Source organism: Diadema antillarum, unplaced genomic scaffold (genome assembly GCF_040938485.1).
Source record: "Diadema antillarum isolate AM-2024a unplaced genomic scaffold, OU_Dant_1.0 scf00000162, whole genome shotgun sequence".
Lineage (NCBI taxonomy): Eukaryota > Metazoa > Echinodermata > Echinoidea > Diadematoida > Diadematidae > Diadema > Diadema antillarum.
In genome coordinates, this window is record NW_027271051.1 from 2,227,056 (window position 1) to 2,254,643 (window position 27,588).

At 39.2% G+C, this 27,588-nt stretch overlaps 1 protein-coding gene across 1 annotated transcript in view; it reads right to left on the reverse strand.

Moving 5' to 3' along the window:
• LOC139722244 (dolichyl-phosphate beta-glucosyltransferase-like) overlaps window positions 1–20,212 on the reverse strand; it is a 44,209-nt gene extending 23,997 nt beyond the window's left edge. Inside the window, exons 1-6 of the mRNA XM_071633553.1 lie at window positions 20,095–20,212; window positions 14,922–15,096; window positions 13,768–13,814; window positions 10,597–10,665; window positions 9,540–9,743; window positions 4,910–4,969 (exon numbers count right to left, since the gene is read on the reverse strand). Coding sequence (XP_071489654.1) covers window positions 4,910–4,969; window positions 9,540–9,743; window positions 10,597–10,665; window positions 13,768–13,814; window positions 14,922–15,096; window positions 20,095–20,160 — 621 coding nt within the window. The 5' untranslated portion in view covers window positions 20,161–20,212. The remainder of the gene's footprint in view (window positions 1–4,909; window positions 4,970–9,539; window positions 9,744–10,596; window positions 10,666–13,767; window positions 13,815–14,921; window positions 15,097–20,094) is intronic.
• Window positions 20,213–27,588: the final 7,376 nt, after the last annotated feature.

A 27,588-nucleotide genomic window follows, 5' to 3' on the forward strand; every position in this document is an offset into this window, starting at 1 on the left:
GTACTATACTACAGATACACCAAGATAAAAATGAGGAGTCCCTATTACAATAAAATGTCACAAGCCCCCCCCCCCCCCAAAAAAAAAGTACCCATTTTCTTAATTGCTGATGAAAACTGAAAGGCTTTCTTGAAATTTAGAATAGATTTAGATATTTTTTTTTCTCATTGAAAACATCAAGAGACATAACTGATAACAGAACAATCACTACAAAGGTACAGACAAAACACAAGTATACAAAAAATGACTACAGTGGAACCAAGTCATCTCCCATCACTGATAGTCTGACTGACTGCCTAACCAAGACAAAGATGGTAACAAAGAAAAACAACCATAAAGTTCCTGTAGTGCTCTTTGAACGAATGTGGACACTTAGCGATGTAAGCAGCAAGCTGACAAAAATCTGTTTGTCCATACTGCTGAAAGGGTGCCCTCTATGGCAACATCTTGGTCAGTGTCACTGACTGGAGAGGGTGTTGGGTGAACAAACTTTGAATGCAGCTTAGATACTGTTGAACATCTCGCTGTATCACTTGTATGTATGTCCAGTCCATCCTCTGATGATTAAGATCATGTTCTGGCAGACATCTTCTTTTACTTTTACTGTGACGTGTCTGGGCAAAACTTTTTGCTGACCATTACAAGCCGCCATGACTGAGCTACGGTGGGTCAGTACCTGTCACACACTACAACCAAGATGTGTAAAACAAGACACCTTGTCCATGTTTCCATGTTGCTCTTTGAGTGAAGCAATGTGAGATCATTCCGCTTTGTGATTCGTAACTATCTCGCACGTTACATACAGAAATGTAAGAACTTAAAATCCACATGCTATCACACGGGACAAACAGTTTCATCCCCCGACAGATGGGACAGCTTGATGACCCACGACACAGCCTCAGCTGGTCTCCTGGAGGGCATTTCATGAAGCATTTTGTCCAACAACTTTGTCAGACAAATTTGTTCTCAGCCAATCAGATGCAAGGATTTCAGTAGCTTTTAACAGTTTGCCAGACAAAATATCTGACAAACAGCTTCATGAAATGCCCCCCTGGCCTTCACATTTGGGATCTCTCAGACATACTATTAACATAAGCTACCTTGCAGTCCACAAGCAAACTCAACAGTTGAGTTGAATCATGCCATGTAAATATGTCTCTTGAGTTTGTCGTGATGCCATGCACATTCCTCCAAAACATGGCTACAAATAAAAGACAGCAGAAATCCAACTGCAATATCAATCAATAATCGTCTAACATTTGGTTGTCATCACATGCAAAGTCATTGTCTCGCAGTTTTCACCGAACAAAAGAAGACCCATGTAGCCACTGGGTCTACCACATCCCCTCCCTGTTCCCCAACTCTTGGAGATGCTATCACTACCAGTGGTTTTGGTTGCATCATCTGACACATAGTTACACATCACCCTTGGGGCAAAACAATGTGGCAAGTGCTCGCCCAACTGTCCAAACATAAATGATCGATAGATCAAATTCCTTCACACATCAATCATCCGGCGTCAGAAAGAAGCCCATCTTGTCTCCCACCTCTCCTCTGACACTGTGCCTCCGCACCAAGTGCGCTTTGCCAGGAATCACAAGGTGATCACAGATAACCAAGTGCCACTGAGTAATTGTGCAACAAGTATTTTAAAAAGTCGCATATAACTGGCGATAAAAAATACATGAGGTGGCAAATGCTTATCAGTTTGAGTCATGATACAATTTTCATAATCAGTTAGTGCCCATGTTATGCATTGGTTAGAGGTAAAGATACATCTTTTTCACCATCTCCTCAATCATTGTATCTCTTTGGCAGGTGCTCTAGGCCCCAGACCACAGAGTGACAAGGATAACCAACTGACAGCAAATAATTATACAGCAATCAAAAAAAAAAAAAAATCTTTACACATCAAAAATCATACAGGAAAAGTTTGTCACCCCTTGATCTCGCACTTTCAGCAAAGTCTTGTTCTGATCTCAACTGTTCATATTACCGCCAGTGACTTGCAAATATATTCTTTTCAGAGCACATTGTTGTCTCAGACTTGTCGTCCACATGTTTGTTTGTTTTTTCTGTTTTGTTTTTTTCCAGGGGAGGTTCATTGGTGCTCGGAGACGAAAGGGCGGGACGTGGCGGAGCCACTCACAACTATGACAGCAACATCAGGTGCATGCATTCTGTGCATGTTTTGGCGGATGACACTGGAGGCTGCAGCCATTGAGGGGGAAGGAGCAGCTGATATACATACAATGCATGTCAGCACACGAAGCATCACCCATAAGGCAGAATTACAAATCACAATGTCACCCAGTGGGATGGTTGATTATTCTATTGAGATCATGAAACTACCACACCCAGAAACTTGGGTGTGATATTTGATCAGAATATGGTTCTGACCAAATTTCTTTCTGTGAAATGTAGAGTAGCTACTCTTGCTCTGTGTAAACTTGGAAAGGTTTGTCCTGCCAACATTCGCTTCAAATCAAAACTAGGAGGATTCCAAAGTGTTATCAGGGAGATTCAACCTGAGATGAGATACCTGTGTACTACATGCATCTCAGCAGGTGAAAATAATTCCCTGATCAGGAAGACCTTCCTATCTTCTTGTCAGGCCATAATTCAACTTTTCAGGTAGCCTCCTGTTGAATCAGCGAGACCCGGTAGATCTGAAACTAAGGGTAATATTTCAAGAGAACCTAGTGGCATGTTATATAAAACGTTGTTTCCAATTCCACAGGAAATTCAACTCCAAGTTCCAAGTTGATATGAAACACATAGAGTAAAGTCATATTAAAACAGAACAACTAAAGGCTATAGGGAAAATACAAAAATAAAAGTAATTAAGTTTCAGTGTGTCTGAATTTCTCATGTTTTCGGACAAAAGTAGCAAAGTTTCTGTGCATTCAAATATTTTAAGTTTCAGAGAGACATATCTATAACTCTGTCATATTGGCAAATAGGTAAAAGTGATGATGTATTGCTAAGGGGACCTAAAAAAGAATGGCAACGTCATCAGTTTTTCTAGGACATGTGTGACGTGATTCCACGTAATTTGTTTACTCTTTCCTGCCTGCTGTGTAAATATTCACGTAATGTTACTTTGTATTCCTGTAGCCATTTCCCCCCAAATGTTCCTTTAAAAAAAAATAGATAATTAACATACCCATTACCTAAATCTTCAAAACTACAAAACATATTTTGATTGAATGCTGTAACTTTTCATCATGAGGTGACTTGCATTAGATTCTAAATGAAGCTACTCCACATGAGGGTGACCACCATATGAAAATTAGCTCCATGCAGCATGTGGTGAGGAAAACAGTAGAGGCAAGGTTGCTAACCATGTAAACAGCATTGCAGTATACTGAGGGCTGAAAAAGCATATATTTTGGTGGAAAAACAGTATTTTTACCAATCCTGCAATAGACATGTGTAGTAATATAATTTTGGAGAAACATTATTTTCCATGAATCTGCAGTATATTTGGCCCCCAAAATACTGCACAAAAGTAAGAGTTGGCATCTCTGTGAAGAGTATCCTTTGCAATTGAGGGTGGGGACACCAAGCCCATGATCTTGTCTTTCCTGATCCACAGACATAATACTGTCGATATCTCATGTTTGAATCACAGAGCTCATCTTTACGGGGTAAAATTGTTAATCGTCACATGAATAGTGCTGCTGCTGATTGCAGTGATAATGGCGATGAAGAATAGACAAAAGAGAAATTTGGTTCTTCACCTGATGACCTTATCTCATTCAAACCTAAACCAGCTACACAGATGAATCTTCAGACCATCATCTGGGGCACAGTTTGCACTTGGTCCTTGTACCTGTAACCATTCTGGTGGTTGCACTTATTACCTCCGCCAAGGGTGGAGGTTATGTTTTCGTTACCGTTGGTTTGTGTGTTCCTTTATTAGTTAGTTTTAGTTTGTCCATGTGCAAAATACAGCTGTAACTCAAAAAGTAATAAATGGATTTGGATGAAACTTGCAGAAAAGGTTTAGAATGATACAAGTAACAGATGATTAAATTTTGGTAGTGATCCGAGATTTTGGGGGGAATTTATGAAGGATTTTTGACATTTTGGCAGGTAGGGTCAATGAACTTGGGAGTTCAGGCTGCGCGTATTGAGGTTATTGCACGCGTGCACTAAAGCGCGTGCTCTAGTTTCTGCTAGGGCGAGGCGTGCCGTGAAGCTGAGGGTTTATGACGTAACAAATGCTTCTGTATTGGGAAATCGGGCGACTTTCAGCACACAATGCTATAAGTATACGTATGGGTGGAAATCACTGATATCTCTGTGGAAGAACAAGATCAGTGGTGGAAATGAGCTGCATGCTTGGCGGAGGTCTGCGCTCTCAGAGTGCTTCTCTAGTTCTGCTTGTGCTCCCCTTTTCTGGAACAATCTCCCTAACAACATTCGGGACTCTTTCCCCCTCGATACTTCTAAAAAAGAAACTCATGACACACCTAGTTGAAGATCAATACCAATGATTATGCTATTCACAGATTACAATGTATTTAAACTTGTGATAGACATGTGTTTGTTTCTTGGGTTAGTTGTCAATGTTTATTCAGTGTTATCATCTGTGAAGCGCTTGAAAATATTTGATAATATGTGCTATATAAATTTTCCACATTATTATCATTTTTATTTTGTAATGAAATAACATAGAGAGTTTGTGTCAGTGTGAATGGGTGGGCATGCAGCCATGTTTATATCCATACCAAATAGAATTTTTCTTCAACTTAGCCAATTTTTTGACTTGTCAAGGCTGACTCAGGTCATGATTACTGTACACTTTTTCGTACATTTTATGCTGTGTTGCAGGAGCACAACTCCACAAATTGCAGTCAAATAAAAGAATTTCTATTTTAGAAAGTAAAGAGAAAAGACTTACTGTTGCAACTGCCTCATCTTGTAGGTGAGCCCTTGATCCACACACTATCGCCATCTCATCCTGTGAAAGAGGAAAAAATGAATTAATTCCTAGTGTAATATGCCCATTTAAGATATTTATAAAGACTAGATTGCTTTCTTTTCTTTTTTTTCTCAGTTGATTGTCTCATAATCAAGACGCGAAGCAAAATTTGAACTGGGTTCAGGTGGTTTTCCTTAGTCAAGTGAAGAAAACAAAAGGCAACCAATTCTTTGATACCTGCTCACATAAAAAAGTATTTAATTAGAATTCGCTGCTTATAAATACATCACTCACACATCGTCATGCATATTATGTCAAGTTTAAGGCCCAGTTGGACATTTGACAGCCTTGTACAATATTTTAAAGTGAGGCAGTCCACACGAATTTATAAAAAAATGTGTTGTTGTTGGTACCTCCAATGAACTACTTTCACCAAAAACAAACTTTCAAATCACCAAATAAGCTCGTAAATTTTTGTTGAAAAAGTGTGAGTCTGCATGGTGAATATGCTAATGAGCAAGTATTGGCGGAGAGTCCGACGTCACCGAGGCACAACTCTTCCCAGCCGTGTTCTGCTCATTATGCGTACACTAATTGTTACCTGGATGCATGAAGAAGGTGATGGCTACTAGTATTTGACATTGTTTTTACGTACTGTGTGTGTGTGTGTGTGTGTGTGTGTGTATGTATTGCGTATTGTATATTCGCACAGTATACCTGTGGACGGTACTACAGTACTACAGATCTACGGTAGATACCCTGGTTGCGTTTGCCCTACGCGCGTTTCCCCTACGCGCGTTTCCAGTCTATCACAGTGCAGCCCTGTTGCCGCGCATGCAGAAATACTGTTTACAGTAGTAGGCTATGTTCCAGTACATGTACGTGCGTAGAAACGGTTCTACACATTCGGTGTTGTCTGGTTAGGCTATCTTTCATCATGCCGTTGGCGATGTGTCAAGCAGTATTTTGCTCACATCGTAGAGAAAATTGCCCAGGAAAATCATTTTTTCCATTCCAGACCCACAAAAGGATTGTGAAAGGTGCGCTGTATGGCTGAGAAATCTCGGTACAAAGAAGCCGAACATAAAAACTTAAAGCATTCTCGATATCGTTGTAACGTTAGGCCTATGCGAGGACCATTTGAGAAGCATGTTTTGATGTAGACAGGCAGGCTGTGGCCCTCGGTTATAAGTCGAAAAAACTGAAAACTGAAAACTGAAGCTAGCCAGATGCAATCCCGACCATATTTGTCGTGGGGGGCGATGAAGGCTCGACCTCGAGTAGACCTAACGTTACATCGGAGTCGGAGGCATACGATGTCGATGGGCCAGGCGTTTCTGATGTTGATGCCGGGAATGTGGACGGAGGCACTGGAGCTTCAACCCCAAGTAGGCCTATGTCTGGTGCATCAATGTGGGGAATGGCGTTGGGTAGCAGTCTCGGCGGCAGTTTCCTCAGTCCCATACGATGCATGTGCATCTGTGTCGAGTCGTATTGGGACTCATCAAAATGACGCCCACAGACGACGATATTTTTCACTTTGTGGTGATGAAACACCCGTTTAAGATTGATGAAATTTATCCATCCCATCTGAACTTGCGTAAATTTCCTTCCTGCTGTAACAGGAAAGGGGCCAGGCATCTTGTGCATGGAGGCAGTTTTGTGTGTGGAGCTACAGTTCATCAGCATGCACCGTTCCCCCGCAGATCTGCCCGACTTTTTTCCACCTTTTCCCTCCAAACCGCCGCCGTCATCCATTGTACACACTGATCACGCTGATCGTCGAGACTCTAATCTATAACTAGTATTAGGATCTAGTACATGGGACGCGTTATAATCAATTACGCTGTACAAAGCTCGAAGTAACGATATACGATAGAGAGAATCTATGGCTGTGTCGTAACACAATATCGGCCGAAAACGTAAACAAACACATGTGGTTACTTTTCGTACATTGCAAAGCACGGTAAGTGTATAGGAGTAGATCACGTCTATATTCCTACGCCAATTAAAGTACTTCCATGATTCCCTTGGCTAATCACGTAACAGGCCAGGCATGCAGGCAGTGTGCGGCGAGCGGCTAGCAATGCGGGTGGGAGCAGTGGAGCCACTTGACCACGAATTAATACAAGTACATATTCCATGCGAACGATCGCGAGCTATGAGTCCGGGCTGCACAAGTTGTATCTCGATCCTCGATTTAAAATCTCTCCTATTTTGATATTTTGCCATTTTTCGTAAGTCTGCTTGTTACTGTCAACATTACCATGTCTTAGATTATCAATCCTGTCACAAATCCTCATGATTTCCAATTAAATGCTATATATGACCAGCGAAACTTGAACGTGTTAACATCACAAACGTAAGAGAAAAAATATGATTACCTAAGTAGCTTGAAATTCCTGAATATTGACGAAAATATTTGTAAGAATTACAAAACATCGACAGAGAAATAATTCTTCATTATTATTTAACCATGAAAAGTTATATTTCATTCAATTCGACCTTTGCATGAGGAAATACAATGCAAAAGAATCAGGTTGTACCTCTGTTAACATTGTACACTAATTCACCAGGCAGAGTCCGCAAATCCAGTGCATGACGTCAGGCGAAACGGGCATCTTTCCTGACGAATTAGCCCTTATCAGGCTCCAGAAAAACACAGTTTTTCGTGAGCGTTTTCTTCTTTCTAGTAACGCGAAAGTGAGGTAACACAATTCCAATGTGTTCTATATCTCCTGAGCTTTCTAATGATGTCTAAATTGCAGAATTTAATGATCTCTTTGAATGTCTACTTTAAAGCATTCTTGATATCGTGTTGTAACGTTAGGCCTATGCGAGGACCATTTGAGAAGCATGTTTTGACGTGGACAGGCAGGCTGTGGCCCTCGGTTATAAGCCGAGAAAACTGAAGTTAGCCAGATGCAATCCCGTCCATATTTGCTCATATGTTATAAAACAGAAACACCTCGAGCATCGACTTTGAAGAGAACTGAGGAAAGGAAGCGTAAATGTTAGAGAGGTAAGGAAAGTAGCTAGCTAGATTCTATGTGTCATTTACGGAGGGCCTGCAGCCGGGGTTGGACTGCAGTACAGTGCCACTGCAAGTGCCAACTGGACCTGCATGGCAAAGTAGAGCGAAATCATATTCCTGCGGTCCCCTGTTTTTACCCTGAACGGTAGAAGTCGTATTCGTTTGATATCTGAGTACTTACAGAAATATTGAGAAAGAAACAATATTTCCTTTGAAGAATTCAAGTCTCTTATGCCCAGGTAATCTTCGGTCTGAACGCCAAACTCAGCTTGACAGAGTACTGTGTACATTAGTATGGTAAGAATTCGCGCGAGTGGTTTGTATGCAAAGTAGTATGCAACACGGACAGAAGCTAGAAAAGGACCGTGCCTATTTGATGTCAAGTACATGGTATATTTGTTTTTAAAATATATATAAATTTATGTTTACAATATTAATTTACATGAATTATATATAAAACTAAGCTTGAAATATTTTGTTTAAAATAATAAAATCACATATTTTCACATCTTATGATAAAATTACAACTGATCATATGAACACTTAAATTGGTTTTTAGAGGCACGGCTGTCAACTTGAGAGTAGGGCATCAATGACGTAGCATCTTTTTGCAGGCTCTTACACGATCACTTGCAGCAATTATATTGCAAATACCGCGTACGGAGACAGTTTTTAATTTCCATGCGTATAAACTGGTAAAAAGGTATATTTATTACTCTTTTTAATTATCAGTACATTGAAAATCTCAGGACTGCCTCCCTTTAATCAATTAGCAGGCTTTTCTCCCCCTTGATAGGAATGCCTTACAGCATGGCATACTGTGCGCTGCTTCCTTTTCTTGCGTTACATTAATCAGTATGATATGTATCATAGTCATTATGTTGATTCCTTGGAGATGCTAGGCTGTTTAGGGTTATCAATTGCCCTATCAAAGCTGCAAAAAGCACATTTACAAGTGTTAAAATACCACTGCACTCTTCACATGACATTTGATACAAATTCTGAAGACTGACAACAGAGGGGAATAGCATTATATTAGTAGGCCTATACATCCAAATATGCCAGCTTACTTATGACTTGTATGTTCTTCGCAATGAGACACTTGGGACCACAAGATTTTTCATCCCCCTCCCCCTTCTCTCAAGCTCATTCAAAATTAACAAAACAGCATAGGTAATAAGGTTTTACTATTGAAATCCTTTTGCATTCTTATTTCATTATGTATAGTACGCATTTTGTTTTTGTTTGTATTTCATTTGCTCTAGTTATCGTATTTGAATATTGTAGGGTTTGTATTATATAAATGTTTATGTTGATTATGTAAGAGCGCCATGAGCATCATTATTGATGGATTTCAGCGCTTTATAAGAGGCCATTATTATTATTATTGAAATCTTGTCATGATTTTCAAATATGAGGTCACTATATCAAGGGAGTATTGCCTTGTGACATGCATGTCAAAAATTCTGTACTGGGGAAAATGTTCTTGCTGTATCATAAAATGCTGTCCTAAAAGTGCTCTTTATGACAGGGTTTGCCTGTACCATTTTTCCACACCAAGGGTACTTGACTCACCTTTTCCCTCAACTCAGTCATGCTCTTTTCAAGATTAACAATGTCGGCAAATTTTGTGGCACCATCGGCGTCTGCAAATAGGAGATTCCGTCCCCTGGCGCTGAGCATGCCCAGTCGCACGGCACCGCCCTTGCCACGATTCTTCTCTAGCGTAAGAACTCTGATGAGGTCGGTACCATATCTCTTTGAATACTCTAACGCAACCTGAAAAGGAAAGAGATAGAAAACAGGAATCATTCTGAAGAATACTTATCAAAGTAATAGGTGTAAACTTACCTATTCCCTAACAATCCTGTTTTTCATGCATCCTGCCACCAGCAACATAGTGAAATATGAATAAACTAGAAAAACACTCAGAGAGTGCAGACCTCCACCAAGCAGCTCATTTCCACATAAGTGATATGCTAAAAATGGCCCTATTTCCCACTGATAAAAAAAAATCCTTTCTAGTGTTTCCACCTCAGCTTTCTGCTGTGCCTCGAGCACGTGCCCATTAGTGCACATATGTGCACCTCAAATATGTACAGCTTGAAATCCCTGGTTTGTGGGCCCCATTTGCCAATGATAAAGAATACTTCACAGATTAAAAAAAACACAAAAACAAAACAGTTCATGGATTCAGATGGCGCTCCGGATTATTTCCAAAATTTAATCATCTGTTCCCTGTATCATTATCAACTTTTCCAGTAAATTTCATACAAATCCATTCACAATTTTTGGAGTTATTTTGCAAACAGACAGACAAACAAACAAGCAAACAAACCAACAATGACAAAAACATAACCTACTTCATGGAGGTAAAAATAAATACATTCCATACCAAATGTAAAAGAGGACATACCACAACCTTCATATGCCAAACTGTAAAAGAATAGACTCCAAACTTTCCCCTAACATTCTGCTTCTGCAGAATGTGGACCTATCTGCACATTATGACAAATGAATTTCCGACAGATGACTGCAGGTGTTTGAGTGCGTCGTCAATCACAGGATTGTCATAAGACAATTTTTCAAGGGAGAAAATGAGTTGATTGTAAATGGACATGCGACCTTTTACCTCTGAAGTGCCATCCTTACTGCCGTCATCTACCACAATGATTTCATATGTCCGAGATTTGTCCTTTCTCTGCCGAAGAGAACAAAAGAATTACAGACATATCACTGCTCTACTTTCATTTTTTGTGGATAGTTACAATGATGGCCACAAAAGGAAACTTCTGTCTGTGACTTGACAAGAAATTGAGTTCTGTTTGATCAGGCCTCAGTGCTAAGTGTTTTATTGTTCTTAGAGAGGATCCATCCTTGAGAGAACTTTTGTTTTTCACACATGATGAACACACAGCAGAAGCAGAATGTCTCCTGTCATCTATTATGTCATTCACCTGGTGAATCTCAAGAGTAATCTCGGTTATGTGGTTGAGCTTGCCTGAAATGTCACAAATATCAATATATTGCATTTTCTTACAAGTTTCTGGATTTGTTAATTTGCCTAGCATTAGTAGCAGTGATACACAAGAAATATTACTTTTTTGAACAGCCTCTACATCACAGAAAAACAATTTATTGAAGGGAATAAGTGTTGAATCATATTCATTTGTGTCGACACTGAAAAAGGAATTCATTCAAATAAAAATCACACCGATATATCAGAGACTCCAACTCTCCCGTTTTTGACGGGAGATCTACTCCCATTCTCCCGCTGGAGATTTGATTTCTCCCGCCCTGGCTCTGTGTCTCCCGGTGGAAAGGATTTCTTACTTATTGCTATCGTATATTGAAAAATAAGCCTTAGATAGCACCAGAGAACATCTAGAACCCTAGGAATTTCGCGCTTCGCACACATCAACTTGGAGTCTTCCGTTTGCTAGGGGTTTCGGGCGGGAGAATCTCCAGATCAGAAGGTGCTTGGGGTTGGAGTCTCTGATATATCCTTTATTCAATGTGTTGAAAAGAAATGAAGATTCCTATGCAAGCAGCATTCTGGTCACATGATCACGATTGGGGGGAATCACAATCAGCTGTATAGTGGCCCTAGCTGCTGGGGGCAGAATGATGATTTGGTTGTCATGGGAACTTTGAGCTCTTAGTCTCCCTTTACAGGATTCAACCTTCTCTGATCCCCTCCCCCACCTCAAAAAAAAAAAAAAAAAATGAAATGGAAAACATGAAAAGTACCAAGAAGCTACAGAAAAGTCATCACATAAAAACCAATGCTACCAAAAAAAATTTAAAAAATGACAAATTGAAGTGAACACATGAATAAATAACAGGTGAGTGGATTTTATACGAGAAAAAAAAAATGATGACTGAAATTACAACTTGCTTCCATCACATTTGTATCAGAGGCAGTAATGTCACTACAGAAGAAATGACCTAATCTGATCTTCAGTTCATCTTCCTATCATCTCTGGTTTGACTGTAAATTTATGTGTAATCCCCCAAATTCTATGTTTCCGAGGATACCACATCAGCTATCTCTTCTGATGCTTGTGTAACTTGTAACCCTTGCCTGACTATTCACAAAATTGAAGTCTCCTTTTTCTTTGCTCCATTTAATGAAACTACTGCATTCTGCTTGCTGTCTGATATAAAATTTCTTTTCAGGTATAAGCAAAAAATGAATGAAGAAACTGAAATGATAATACAATTATCAAACACACTCCATTCTGCACAGGTAGGGTTTCACGACAGTATTGCTGATGACAAGAAATTTGCCACAGAAATATCAGGTTTTCATCTTACTAATCACCACTACTAGAACTTCACAGGTGGTTCTTTCTCAGGATTCTACCATGATGGTAATAAAAGCACGGAGATAAACATGATCAGCCCTGTTTTAGCAGCTGTCTCAATAGGCTTTCAATGGACTCAAACATAATTACAACAGATACACTTCACACTTGTCCTGTCATAAGACCGCATGGAATGATGTAGAAAAAGTACAGTGAATAAGGCATATCTGGTGCTCATTCTCTGAATCTGTGTATACTGAAAGGTGTTTTCTCTTTGATGTTGTATGTGTCTCAGTGAAAGAGAACTGTTTCACACATACTTTCCTAAATCAAAGGGGATGGCTAGTACCAGATCAGTGGGAATGCGGGTGGATGATTGTTCCAATCCTTGTGGATTCATTTAAGAGTACATTATATATATATTGTTGTGTGAAAATTATTTGCTTCAGAATGGTCTCATATTCAGGTAATGCACAGTTCAATGTTTCCAGGTTAGCATGCCTGTACAGTGATGGGGCGATCATTAACTGACACTGTCTACAGGCATGCTGACCTGGAAACATTGAACTGCACATTTGAATATGAGACCATTCTGAAGCAAATAATTTTCACACAACAATATATTTATAATGTACTCTTAAATGAATCCACAAAGATTGGAACAATCATCCCCTAGCATTCCCACTGATTACCACTGATCAGGCACTAGCCATCCCCTTTAAGTATGTAATTAACATCATAATTTTTGTGTAATTTTCTTATAAACCCTATGATGTGCACTTGTGTTGAGTCCAAGGTTTGAAATGAGGGAAATCATTGCATACCAGGGCATTAGAAATGAAATTTCTTTGCCTTTGTGGAAACATGGTACTGCAAAGCAAGATACTTTCCCAGCATGAAATTTGCACAAATTAAGGCCGATGGTCTCTTTTGAAGCATGATATTTTCATGAATTGCCACTGGCATTCATTGCATATCGTGTACACCAAATTTTGTGTGGTTTTAATTTCACAAATCTTGAATCTCCGAAATTTGTAAAATCGAAACGCATGCAACCGTTTTACAATATCTTGGGCAGGGGCACTATAACCTAAATAGCCAAGTACCAGCTCATTTTCCTTGAATCAACCAGGGAGGTCTCACCTCTTTCATGCCAAGGGGAAAGGGGGCAAGTGGGATTGCAGTACCTTTCATGTAAGAGGAAGAATCATCAACTTCTGTGGCACTCTCAGACAATCTCATGCCTGAATAGGCCCAAGTATCGAGAAAATTTGACAACATGCTTTTTTCTTGCAAAAATTACATTCCTTTGCTAGGTTAATTTTACACAAATATAAGTTTAGAAGAATCCTCCCCCCCCCCCCCCCCCCCAGGTACATACACCCGTACATTGTAAGCCCTGATGTCCCTAATTCTGCTTGGTTCTAGAGGGTGGTGGTTAGGGTAGAGGGAGGGGGCAAGGAATCTACTCCACACCAATACCCATCATACTTTACCTGTCTGGACTCAAGGAACTCTATTGCCTCATCCATCATCTTGGGCACTGCATATAAAATGAAGAATGCAGCAGAAGTTAATCAAACTGAAATAACAGGTTGACAATCTGCATTTCATTCAGTGTTTGGTGTTAATTTTTTAGAGCCAGATTCAATTACAGACTTAAAATACAAACTGCTGCTGTAAGTGGCATCTGTTGACTCCAGTTGACAAGTAAGACTGGACTGCGAGGGGGATTTACAAATAGGCTAAATGATGGGCAGATTTCATAAGTTGAACTCCTTCTCCACCATAGGTTATACAGCAAAATTCATATGTCAATTTAATGGCGTCACACAAGAGTATCAATTTGTTGTTTTTTCAGCAAAAATTATCATGGACTTAATGGGTTAAGGGTTAAAGTAAGAGAAGGGTTCTGACAGGGAGTTAAAAGAGTGGGAGAAAGACAAGGGTTGGGGGTAGGGCCGGTGTATGGAAAGAAATACAGGCATATAAGATGCTGTGGCAGTAGAAGGAAAAAGACACTACAGTCAATTATCAACCTTGAGGAGAACAGAGTGCATATCTACTCATTGAGACAAACTGAGTAACATATTCCTGAGGTGAAACCGTACGGGGTTAAGGTCAACTTCTTGAATCTTAATGTCTGCCATGTACCACAGCACTAGAATTTCTTTATTGTTGTTGAAATTTGCGTAAGTTGGGGCTGGAACAGGAGCATTTTCAAAGAGCTGTCATTACTGTTCTTATGATCTGACAAAGCTGTTTCAGAGGTCAAATGTCAGGAGACCGGCAGAGCACAAGCTTTCAAACCATTCTCCATTTGTAATATAAAGTACACAAAATGAAAGACTGATAGTTACACGTATATATCAACCCTTTGAGGATAAGCTGATTTTTATGTAACACACATTTCCCAAAGACACGTGCCCAAGTATACTCAGGACTAGTCTTCAATGGATTAAGACAAGCCAGATTAAATCAGTCCAAGTAACGAGTGTCTGGTAAATATAATTCAATCAGAAGGGTTATATCTACTTTCTCAGACTTGTTTTGTGTCTTATTCAATAATTTTGGTGGCAAAAGGGCCTTATGAAGAGTGTACTGCATCATATCATAGACAACAGACTTATGCTGTTGCTGCTGCACTCACATCTCTTTTCTTCATAATAGGACGGAACGATTACTGACAACTCCAGCGAGGGTTGGTCGTAGAGACTCGGAAATGGTGACCTCTGACCTCCTTTCTGTGGGTCGATGAACGTCTTCTCACTCTCAAATCTGGTCATGTTGGGCTCAGGGGTCGTGAAGTAGATAAAGGCAATAACCTGTGGAATACAAGAAGACACACAATTCTTTTTTGTTGTTGGAAGTATAGAGTTATCATGGGATAGAATGGGATAGACACAGACATTCTATTTGTTCTGCGATGAGCTGTCTTGTCTTGTTTAAGTAATTCATGAAACAGTATCATGTGTGTGGAAGAGTGCATTCCAAATGCATAGCAAGGCAAAGCCTGTATTTCAGTAACACTGTTTGTGTTTGTGTAAAACACGCTTCCACAGCAATGCCAGTCAGTTTAGTCACTGTATACATGTGACAACACTCCAAGGGTTAACTAGGCTGAAGTGTGTTAAATATTATGCACACCTGTAGGGAAATGGGCACTGCATATAATACAGTTGTAGGACTATGAGAATCTCCACAGCACAGGCCACTTTTTGAGGGAAATCTTGCACAAGAATTTTTTTGCATGCACATGCAAAGTACAAGTAAAATGATACAGGCAGAAGACTCGACTAGTGTATCTGTGGTAAGATCATACGCCTATGTAAGAGCCATTGACTAGTTAGCAGTAGCAAGTATAAGACCCCGTTTACAGTGCGGGGCTGCGCCGAGCTGCGGCCAAGCCGCGGCCAAGCCCAGCCTCAATTGCGAGGCCAGGCCCCGCAATTTTGTCCGTTTACACTGCCGGGCACGGCCGCGCTTTTGATTCAAACCTTTCAATATGTTGTAGTGGCGCTCTGCTTGTAATCAAATGCAATTTGGTATTGTCTGGTTTTCAGACCCTTTGCCAAATGAATTCCGTGGCGACAAAGTCGCCGTTCCGGCAAAGGCCTTTGCCGAAGGAAAAAATCCTTTGCAGGACAAAACCACCTTAAACTATACTAGTTTTCGACGTTGAGGGGGTTAATATCCTGAACAGCGAAATAGTACAGGCAGAGGGTTTGGAAGCCAGACTAAACTTGGCCGCGCATTTGGCCCAGTTTACGTTTACACTGAGAAAAGGCCGGGCTCGGCCGCGGCCAAGAGCGAGGCCAAATGCGAGGCCAATTTTGGCCTCGCATTTGGCCTTTTGCGCGTTTACACTGAAGCGGGGCTGGGCCGAGCCGCAGCCGAGCCGCAGCCGAACCTCGCACTGTAAATGGGGTCCAACAGTAGCAAGTACAATGAAATTTGGGGAAGACTTCCTTATCATGTCTCCCCCCCCCCCCCCAATTTTACATTTAATACCACTGTAGTCTACACTACCCTTGTCCTTGCTGGGAGACGACACCTCCCTGATCCCTGTTAGCTTACGCACAGATATCACGCGTTCAGAGTCACACTCATTTGGCGAGTGGTGGAGTAACAGTATGAGTGGGGTGGGGGGAGAATAAGGGTATCTTGCCCAGCAAAATCTAGCATAACACTATCGTGTAACACTTCCCAGACATACATGTGTACTAGTGTAATATGCACTATACCGGTAATCATGTATTTCACATCTAAAGCAGGTTTGTTGCTCCTAATCTTGGCATACTTGTGAAATAACCCCCTTCACTGTCTGTCTGTACTAAATATTAAGGCGGCTTACCTGGCACTGGCAAGACTGTACTTTATATACTTCGTGAATTCAGCCCCACTGAGTTGTGTTGCGTGCAACAGTCCATACAAAGGTATAGCACAGCGCACAGCAGTGAGGCTGCTTTCACAGTATAATACTTGTGAATGTTGCCCCACCAAACGGCGTATTACACGCATGATTGATACAGCAGCAGGGTCAATTTCCACACAGCATAGCATCTTCTGTCATTTCTTCTTTCCTTTTTTTTTTCTTTCCTTTGATCTTTCTTTTTCCCTTCTCTTGGAAAGACTTCATATACAATGTCCCTCAACTAATTTTCCCACAGATACAATCCTAGTAACTACTGGGACCAACATTGTTCAACATCTTCATAAATGATCTGCCTTCTACAGTCGATTCCAGTGTGAAGCTATTAGCATATGATACCAAGCTATACACGACAGTGGACTCCAAAACTGACTCAGACTTGTTACAGAGGGATATACATGCCATAACAAATTGGTCTAACAAATGACAGTTGCCATTCAACAAGAGTAAGTGCAAAGTAGTGCACTACAGAAGAAAAAATCAAAGGTATGACTATACACTGGATACTGACAGTCAAGACACAAATCCCATCTCAATAACATGTGGAAGTGAAGAAAGAGACTTGGGGGGTGCTGTTCAAAGAGGATTTGTCTTTCAGCAAACACACAGCAGATACTGCTAATAAGAGAGCCAAAATCAAAGTAGGAACGATAAAGAGATATTTTTCAACTCTGCAGAAGAAGGGCTTTCTCTCACTCTACAAAACAATTGTGAGACCAACATTAGAATACTGCAACTCAGTGTGGTACCCAACACTGAAGAGGGATGAGGACATGCTAGAAAAAGTCCAGCAAAGGGCAACAAGACTTCTTCCTGAACTGAAACAGAAGATACCAGAAAGACTTAGAGAACTGCATCTTCCTACTTTGGCTTACAGAAGGCAGAGGGTTGACTTGATACAGATGTTCAAAATCCTCAAAGGCTTCGATAGAGTAAATCCCTCAAAATTCTTTCAGTTGGCCAATGGTTCAAAAATGAGAGGTCATGATCTCAAACTTGTCAAACAACGTGTCCATTCTAGTCTGAGGCAGTCTCCTTTCTCAATAAGAAATGTAAACAATTGGAATGCACTACCTAAGGAAGTCATCAGTGCTACCACCATAAACCAATTCAAGTCTTCCCTAGAAAGATACTGGAGAAATAATCCAATCAAGTATGAACCCTACATGTACCTGAGACGGGACAGAACAGTAATAAGGGACAAGGTCAAATAAGCTTTGCCTCCAGTCTGTACACCCAAGTAATACCCAAGTAAGTAAGTACAGTGCACTCAAGTTATAACGAAATGCTCGGTACCGGCCGTTTTCTTTCGTTACAACGAAATTTCGTTATAACCGAACAAATACTATAACAAAAACAAGGAAACCACGCATATATCATATTATGTTTGTTGAATTATAATACTCATCATACATTGGAAAGCTATGTGAAATGGGATGATACCTTTTTAATTTCGTTTGAATATTTCATTTAAAAGAGAGTATAAAGGTGTATTGTCACACAATAAGTCGTATAGAAAATGACGGTTTAGGATTCCGTTAGAGTTCGCTATTCCAAAGATTCGTTTCTTAGTAAGTTTGTTACTCTGAAAGGCTCTTTATTCTGAAGTTTCGCCATTCCCGGGATTCCAAAGGTTTGTTCATTATTTTGAAGCTTTGCTCTTCCGACGATTCGTTATTCCTTAAGTTCATAATTTAGATATAAATATATTCTTCGTTTCCCGAAGACTCGTTGATCGAAAAATGAAATGAGTTTCGTCATTCCGAAGGTTTGTAAATGAAAACAAAAATTAGAAAAATTAACTGTTCCGAAGGTTTTTTAATCCGACAATAAGATAAGGTTTGTTATTCCGAAGGTTTGCAAATGAAAAAGAGAGAGAGAGAGAGAAAGAATGCGGGACACACTGAGCGAACGCACAGTGATGTGAAGCGCTCGCCTAATCAGAGATGCTATAAATGCTTGTTCCGCTACGTATTTTCGGAAGCGATCAGCATTTCGTTATAACGGAGCACATTTCTTTTGTTTTTCTTTGTCAGTGGTGCTCGGAAAAGACTTTGTTATAACAAAAATTTCGCTATAACCGTGTTCGTTATAAGCGAATTTTGTACCATAGACTTTAAAGGGACTGTGCAGTACTGGTTGAAGAAAGGATTCATGTTTTGAACATTTCTAAGTGAGATAATGAAAAGCCTCTTCTGAAATATGAAAGAGCATGTAATTTTAAGAAGGATTCAACGGTTATTTGATGAAAATTGGTTTTCAAATGGCTGAGATATCCCAAAAAGTGCTAATAATAAAAGGCGACATGCCCCAACTTTATTAGTATGTCTTTGTTTCACCTTGTTTTTGGATATCTCAGCCATTTCAAAACCGATTTTCATCGAATAAACTTTTGATACCCCTTAGAACTGCACGCTCTTTCACATCTCAGAGTCGTTTCTGAATATCTCACAAAACGTTAAAAGCTAAATCTTCACCTCGACCAGAACTGTACACACCCTTTAATGGCGATAATTTTGGGACCAGAAGTTTTACTTCGTTATAACAAAATTTCGTTATAACCATGTTCGTTATAACGGGAGTGCACTGTATTACTATTACCCTACCCTTGCTTACGAACAGCTTCATCTTCGTAATGGTACGATGAGAGGTGCAGTTGGGACATCACGCGGATCAGCATAACTTGACAGGAGCCTACCACTCAGTATTAAAATTACTAATGTTGATCTGTTTTAACACACAATTGCTGTAAGTAGATTGGCACTCTACTGACACTGCTCTGTCTTGTACGTAACCCGACACGTATGTGTTGGGGTTGCTGTTGCGGTCATCTTGTACGGTACCTGTAACGTTACATTGTACGTAAAATTTTACACGTCCACACCTCAACACCTGTGGAAAAAGTCATTTGTTATCCAAGTGCAACTAAAATTTAGTCACTACACAAATGCAACTTGACTGCAACTTTACTTAGTTTTTATAATGATCCAATGACGTCTACCCTGTCCCTGGTACCCACTGTCCACTGAAGTTGTACTTAAACAACAGTTACTTGTAGTAAATTAATATGTCAATCTACGTTGTAAATTTACTCCTGTTTCCTGTTCCACTGTTATGTTGTAAATTATCTGCTGATTGTACTGAACACAAACCTCTCGTGAGTAGCTTTCTACTTGCCCATTTCAACGATTCAAACTTCGAAATAATTTATCTAGAGGTTTCTAGATCTAAATTCAATACAGGATTATAAGGATTGGCATGGGCATATGAGCGGCACGCGCACGCACGGCCACGGGCACAAGTCAGTATCGCGCATATCGTCACTTCCATCTCAATTCTCAGTTAACCAACAAGCAACAATCAGCGCAATTAGTTTTCTATACCGACTTACTAAGATCAGCAGCAACACTGGTGCGAAGGAAAATGAGTACAGAAGAGCAAAGACGAATAGCTCCATTTCAACCACGGTCTCTTCTAGTCCTAGGACCCCATTCAGTCAGTGGACATACAATGTACGTCTATCGAGTACAAGACTGAGGTCGAGGCCTGGGCAGACTACATTAATTGTATGTCCACACACACACGGTGGTACTATACGGTCAAAGCAGCAGCTAGCTGCAGCATGCAGCATGAACACGTAGCAGGTTGCATCAGCTGACGGCTAACCCGACGCAACCCGGAAGTAGTAGTAGCAAAAGCGAGTTTTTCAAATTGGCAACTCTAGTATTTTTCGTTTATGTACGCTATTTGCATGGATGCACTTGTGAAGTTTTCTCGACATAGGCCTACTGTTGTGTATGTCTAAAGCTTGTATAGGTTTTCTGCCCAATTTGATAACAATTTCATTCGAATTTGTTCATAAGCATTAATGTTCGAACGATTCTCCTTACTCACACTTTCCCTTTTTTTCAAATTCTCTATTAACCCTTTTGGTGTCACATTTATGTCCTCCGATGCCGTAGATATAATAATTATGTGAAATTTGTGCACATTTTACTCATTGGCACAAAAAAGGTTAAGATCAGTTTACTGCAATATGGTGAAAAAGATGACCATTTTCAACATCCTTATATTATCAATCAAATTGGTGACTATTAGATTTTATTTCATGGCATATTCCACGGCACAATATTTCCATTCAATTTCACACACTACCGTTGGTAGTCGAGTTTAAGACATGACATAAAAGAGCTTCCATTTCGATTTCAAGAAAACAATTTCGTACTAGTATTTCTAGCAATTTTAGTGTGACATTGCCAAGGTGTACAGGCATTTCGAGTTCGACACTAGGCAAATAAAGCCCATGAGACCGACACTAGGTAAAAACAGCCCACGAGTTCGACGGATACCACACGGGGTTTAATGTGTTGATCTCGTGGGCCTTGTTTGCTTAGTGTCGAACTCATGGGTGTAACTACGTGTCTTGTAGGCTGTATCCTCTTTCCCTCTTTCTCTCTCTAACTTTCTATACAGAGCTTGACGGCGGGCACCAAATGGCTTGATAGCTGTACATGTTACTTCTTGTGTCTTACTGATCATATCTTGGCGATAGCTTTAATGCAACAACAGTTTAAGCCTATAGTGTTACTAAACCAAAGTAGGCTTTATGATTATGCAAATCATGTTGTACTCCTGAAACCAATGATAGCTCGGTCACAGTAATAGTTCACATTTTAATTTTTTTTTCTTATTTGGCACCCTTACATCATCTGGTCTTATCTACTATCCGTTCTCCGTTTCTTTTTCACAAACACTGATTACTCGGGGCTTACAGCCAAACAATCTTGCTTTCATGTAGGTCCCGTCATACTTTTCTTTGATCAACCCCGTCTCGATTTCGAATTTGACCAGTTATTACATATAATTACTGTGTTATCACCATGTATATTGTTGTGTTTTGCACATTGTTTACAAGGTGAAAGAACTTGTTTGATTTCTGTTATAATGTCCATAAATGAGAAGTATGGAAATAAATGAATTGAATTAGATTGTATGACTCGTGGGTGTCGGTCTCGTGACATGCGGGGGGGAGGGGGGGGGGATGCTGATTAACCCCGAAAGTTATATCAGAAAATTGCCGCTGAAGGCTATTTTTTATTTTATCTATATTATTTATCTATCTATTTTTTTATTTATTTTTTGCTTGTCAGCCGATGAGACCCGGAAGTGGCAGGAGTGGGTTCTTTAAAATCTATTAAGTGGGTTTTTGTAAATCTAGAAAGTATAAGTTTTGAAGCGACATTTGAAAAAAAACACAAATGGAAGTATAATTCATTGAGATTCACAGTTATCTAAACTATATGCCGAAGGTGACCTTTTAAGAATGACTGGGAGTTGATATAAACATTATGAACATTGAGATATGATGTCGCTATTTCAATTTAAAATCTCCCATCAGCATCTAGTTGCATTACCGGTAACTGACCTGTTCCAAATTTGATGATGGCACGTAGAAAAAGCTTCCATGGCGCCATCTACGTTCAAAGTTGACATGAACACTAAACGAGTTTTGGACTCTCTGGTTTGGGATAAAGGGGGGAGGGTGTTCTTCAAAATGCGCTCGGCTGTTATTGGCTCCTACAGTAAACTATCTAATATAAATCATGTCAAACTGCTATAGCGGTTTAAATGAAGCTGAACGAGAAATATATGTTGTGCAATGATCCAAGAATGAATTAGTCATCCAGATAATGAGCATAAAATATCTATAAAGAAGAGAGCTCACCGTGTAGATTATGACCACTTCATGCATGCTGAGTAAAAACGATTTTGGTATATAAGAATTAGAAATGGATTCTCCTCTGCTGTACCATGTGATAAAAGATGATCTATTCTTTCTTCTTTGCAATCTCACTCATTACTCCACCCTCGAGATAATAAGCTGGCCAGAAAGCAAACACATCTCAGGTTTCACGGTAAATTTCAAATTCATACATCTCTGTGAGTTTGGGGCAGGCCTTTTCAGATGTCGGGCATGGAGTGTAGTCGTATTATGTATATATATATATATATATATATATATATATATATATATGTATATATGAAGAGTTTGTTTGCAAAAACCAATAAGTTCATATTTGCCAAATGGAGATATTTGCGATTAAAGGTCAAGAAAAATAAAGAGAATAATACGAAATTTTTTGCTTCTTTTGACCATAACTTTAAAAAATTTTTTAAGTTATGGTCAAAAGAAGCAAAAAATTTCATTGGTCATTACATATACAGGTATATTTAATATACCTGTATATGTAATGACCAATATATCTTTTAAAAGGTATTATTTTGAACTTTATGACAGAGATCGTACTTCAAAATCTTCAAAAATGGACTTATCGGTTTTTGCAAACAAACCCTTCATATATATATATATATATATATATATATATATATATATATAATTGTTGATATTATATTATATTATATTATATTTGTGTGTATATATATTTGTGTATATTTATATATATATATATATATATATATAATCACCTTTTCATCTATCCATATATTTTTTCTATCTTCATTCATCTAATTCTCTTTTCATCATTGATTCAGTCACAAACACAAAGTTATGCATTCACTATTTATTTTTAAGTCATTCATCTATGCTTGTATTTTTGTTACAACAAAACAATATTAGTCTGGAAGCTTGTAAAGGAAATAAAAATGAGGCAAATATTTCTTTCACATCTTTCTCTTTGTCTTCTTGTTATTGTGACCTCATAAGTGCTCAGATTTTTCCGTGTGTGTGTTTCATTTTTCTTCTGTAAGGATTCTCCTTGTAGATTTTTTCCATATTATTTTCCATTGTATATCACTTCATTGCTTTATTTGAGTTTATTTTCATTTTAAATAAAGGGCAGAAATAAAGAAAAAAACACCACCAACAACAACATGATTCATTATTGAGTGTGAACGCAGGCTATGAAAAAAAAAATGTAAAACGGCAAAGGGGTGTTGTCCTCAACAAAACTGCTGTGCACTCAAACGTTTTCATTTCATAATTCTTGCAATATTTACCTTTCATTCAGAAATGGATTGAAAATAAAACAACTTTGATATTTTCCCCATTATTTTGTTTGCTTGTCTACGTGAACAAACATGGTGAAAGTGCATGTTTGTGCGCTGTCAAAACTTTTTTTTTTTGGTCCACTACATAGGTTCTCCTGATGTTAACAGAATTCGAAAGAGCTTGGTATTTCATTTAGTTCCTTGCATTCACATCCGCCCAGGATGCTTACGCTGAAAAACAGGTATAATGAGCACTGGTAATCAGTAGGGCCTATCACATAGGCCTATACACGTCAGGGCTTTCAGTCTTTCATACCTCGGTCACACCAATTTGCAATTGAGCCCATGCGTATCCATCAAAATTTGATGCTAAAAATATAGAGAAATGAGCTGACAGCGATCTGGAAATGCATGATTTGAAGTGAATCTGAAGTGAAATCGATAAAGCTGCATATTTCATAAGCTGCGTTTCCCATGCGTTTTAGGAGAAACGGATCGACAACTCAGACAGTTGCTGTGGTCTGAATTCTGAAAGAGGAAATCCAGTCAAATATATAAGTTAATCTGATAAAAAAGAGTAAAATCTTACGAGTTCAACGGTAAAAATTTGACTGAAATCAGATGAAAAATAAGGAAGTTATGACATTTTGAAGTTTTGCCAATTTCTGCAAAACGGTTCTTGTACAGTGGATATGAATATGCAAATGAGTGAGCTAACCATGTCATACCCTCACAATTTTCCATTGATCGTGTACAAAAAAAAAGGACGAAAATTCAATGTTTCTGTCATTGAAGTCTGAAACATGACGTTCGTGATTAGTTAGATATACGAGGATTTGAGCCTAGGCATAATTATTTGGGCATAATTGCGTTTGAATGAAAAACTGGAAATTTCAAAATTTTATGTGAACAAACTATACAACTGATATATGGTAAGTTGCGACGGAATGACATGCTCACTTTGTCATTTGCATATTCATAATATTGACTGTTCAAGAACTGTTTCCCCCCAAAATAGCGAAACTTCGAAATGTCACAACTTCCTTGTTTTTCATCCGATTTTGATCAAATTTATACCGTTGAACTTGTAATATTTTACTCTTTCTTATCAGACTAACTTATATTTGGACTGGATTTCCCCTTTAATATTCGAAATTTAAGATTACAGCTGTTTTGCCAATTTCTTTCTCCACATTAGGCCGGGCACCGGCATCGACGCGATGCTGGAGTGACATTGAAAGTGCATTTCATGAATTTCCCAGGAGAAACTCGACTTGGCAACTTATCTATCGAGAAGGCATTGATATTCATTGAATGCATAGTCTGTTTGAGAGACAACGACATTAAATGCATAATGTGCTCCCAACCAAACAACCATTGGGTATATAGAAGCGCGTGGGAGTAGCGCAAGCATTTCAAAATCAAGAAACGAAGAGATATCAAAGTGAAATAACATTTGTGTGTGTGTGTGTGTGTGTGTGTGTGTGTGTGTGTAAACTATTGGGATTAGGGCCTTCACATTTTATAATTACAAAAAGTGCCTGCTAATCAATTCTAATCAGCTAAGTGTGATTAAAAAGTGCTGGCTATTGAACAAAAATATCATGATTGATTCATATCGTCCGGGCATTCATCTGTCTCTTTTGGTCTTTTTTTTTTTTAGTTTATTATGATGTTTATATATAATTTTATTTATATTGTTATATTATTATATTGTTCATTACTTTCTTCGGAAAACGTGTAAACTAAACGAATTATCGCCCAATGGCCGAATTGCGCAGGAATAGATTCCTCGTATAAAAAATATGTAAATGGAAAACATTAACATGATGGAGCATGGCAAGGGTGCGTGGTGAGCAGCGGCTGCAAAGCGTGATTACGATACTGGCAATGATGACCATAATGATGTTTGTTGGAAGGGATGAAGGTGGCGACGATGAGGCAGTCTTGATGAGTAAGGTAATTGCGAGGGAGGGCATGACAGTGACCTTTGCAACAGTGATGTTGCAGGTGGTAATGATATGGTGCTAGACATTATGATGATGAAAAGATTTATGATTGCATCACTGTCATCTTATCTACCTATACATAGCGTGATATCTTTGTACCTTCATTGTACAAAATGAAATATATTACTTCTGCCCTCCCATCGTGGCCCCTGCAGTTTTTATTTCCCTTCACTATACCATGTGCAGGTATATACTGTGCTCTTATTAGAAGATTCATGCTACTCTGGAAATCATCTGAAGAGCATAACTCACAGGGAGTTTTCTTTTCTTGATTTATATGTGATAAATGTCTTCTCTCCCATTAATGCAGTAATAACTGTTAATTACAAAGCCATCTCCTTCATGTAGAGCTGCGAAATGAACAAACTTGCGTACGTTTTCTCATTTCAGTCTAAATGACGTCCCAATGTGAAACTAATCGAAGGAAAACGTATCCACGTCTGTGATAATCATCATGCATTTCATGTCTTTTAGAGTCGAAGTGCTTTTGTAAATCTTCTCTTTGTTTTTCATTCAATTACAAGATGAAGTTCGTCTACCGTCTCGCTCCTCCTTACTTATCTGAACCCATGTTTGTTTGTTTGTTTGTTTGTTTGTTTGTTTTTTGTTAATTTCCATCTGAGAAGATGCCTGGATAGCCCATATTCAGCTACACTATAAGCTGGTCTTCCATGGGGTCCAGTTGGATGTGAGGTGGGACCACTTCACCGGGTTAAACACCCTGCTCTGTCCGATGAATGAATGAAGCGGGATCTTTTACGTGAATGAGTTGTGACTCTCTCATACACGGGACCTCCATTTTATGTCCTATCCGAGAGACCGAGTGTTTTGCCTCTTGCTAGAGGGGACGGTAGGATTACACACAACATTGCTTTAATAGTCCAGACTCAGGTTCAAACCCGGGTCCTTAGGATCATGAGGCAGACGCGCTACCGACTGAGCAAACTCACCGCCCTTAACAATCAGCTATAAACAATCCCGGTACAACCTTCGCTCCTCGAAAGGTATCACACTGAATCATCCAACTTCCAAGATGCTAGCCACTATTTGGTGATAAAGCATTTTCATCTCCTGCCCCCAAACTGTGGAATCCACTGTAGGCTATACCCCAAACTCTCCGCAACCAGCGATCCCTCATAAACTTCATAATATCTGAAATCTCACTTATTTCATTAATAATTCCATTGTAATTCAATTTGAACATGGATATACATGGAAAATGCGCTGTTATTATTGTTATTATTATTATTATTATAATTTTGTTATAATAATAATTTTTATTTTTACTAATATCATTATCATCATCGTCGTCGTCGTCGTCATCATCATCATCATCATCATCATCATCACCATCATCAAGAGAATCATTTTTCTCTCTCAGTGGCTCCTTTGAGTCGCCTCGAGATAAAGCTAAGATCCTCTGTGGTTCATCATCATGTGAGCCATCATTTCCTGCAGTAATGTATTGTGTCTTCTCCTATTAGGTGCCCAAATGATGCTAAAAACAAAACAAAACGGAACCGGAAAGTTAAAAAAAACAACAACAACAACACCGGAACACATCTGGTAATGATAATTACATCCGTTGTCTATGACTTTCAGCCAAAGAGATTTCATGATCTTCGCTTGCAGCTTGCGTTCATGCGTTATTAGCTCGCTCGCCGGACGTTCATCTCGTGTAATGAGGAGGTTCTGTGGGGTCTGGTCGCACGCAACCTTACTCGCTGATGAGTCAGGCAGCATTGCTTGTTTCATGCGTTCTGGAAAAAGAGGGGGAAGGGAGAGGAAACGTGTAAGTAGATAGAGGAAAATGAGAGAAAGAGAGAAGGATATAAACAGGGAAAGAAGGAACTCATAAAAATAGAACA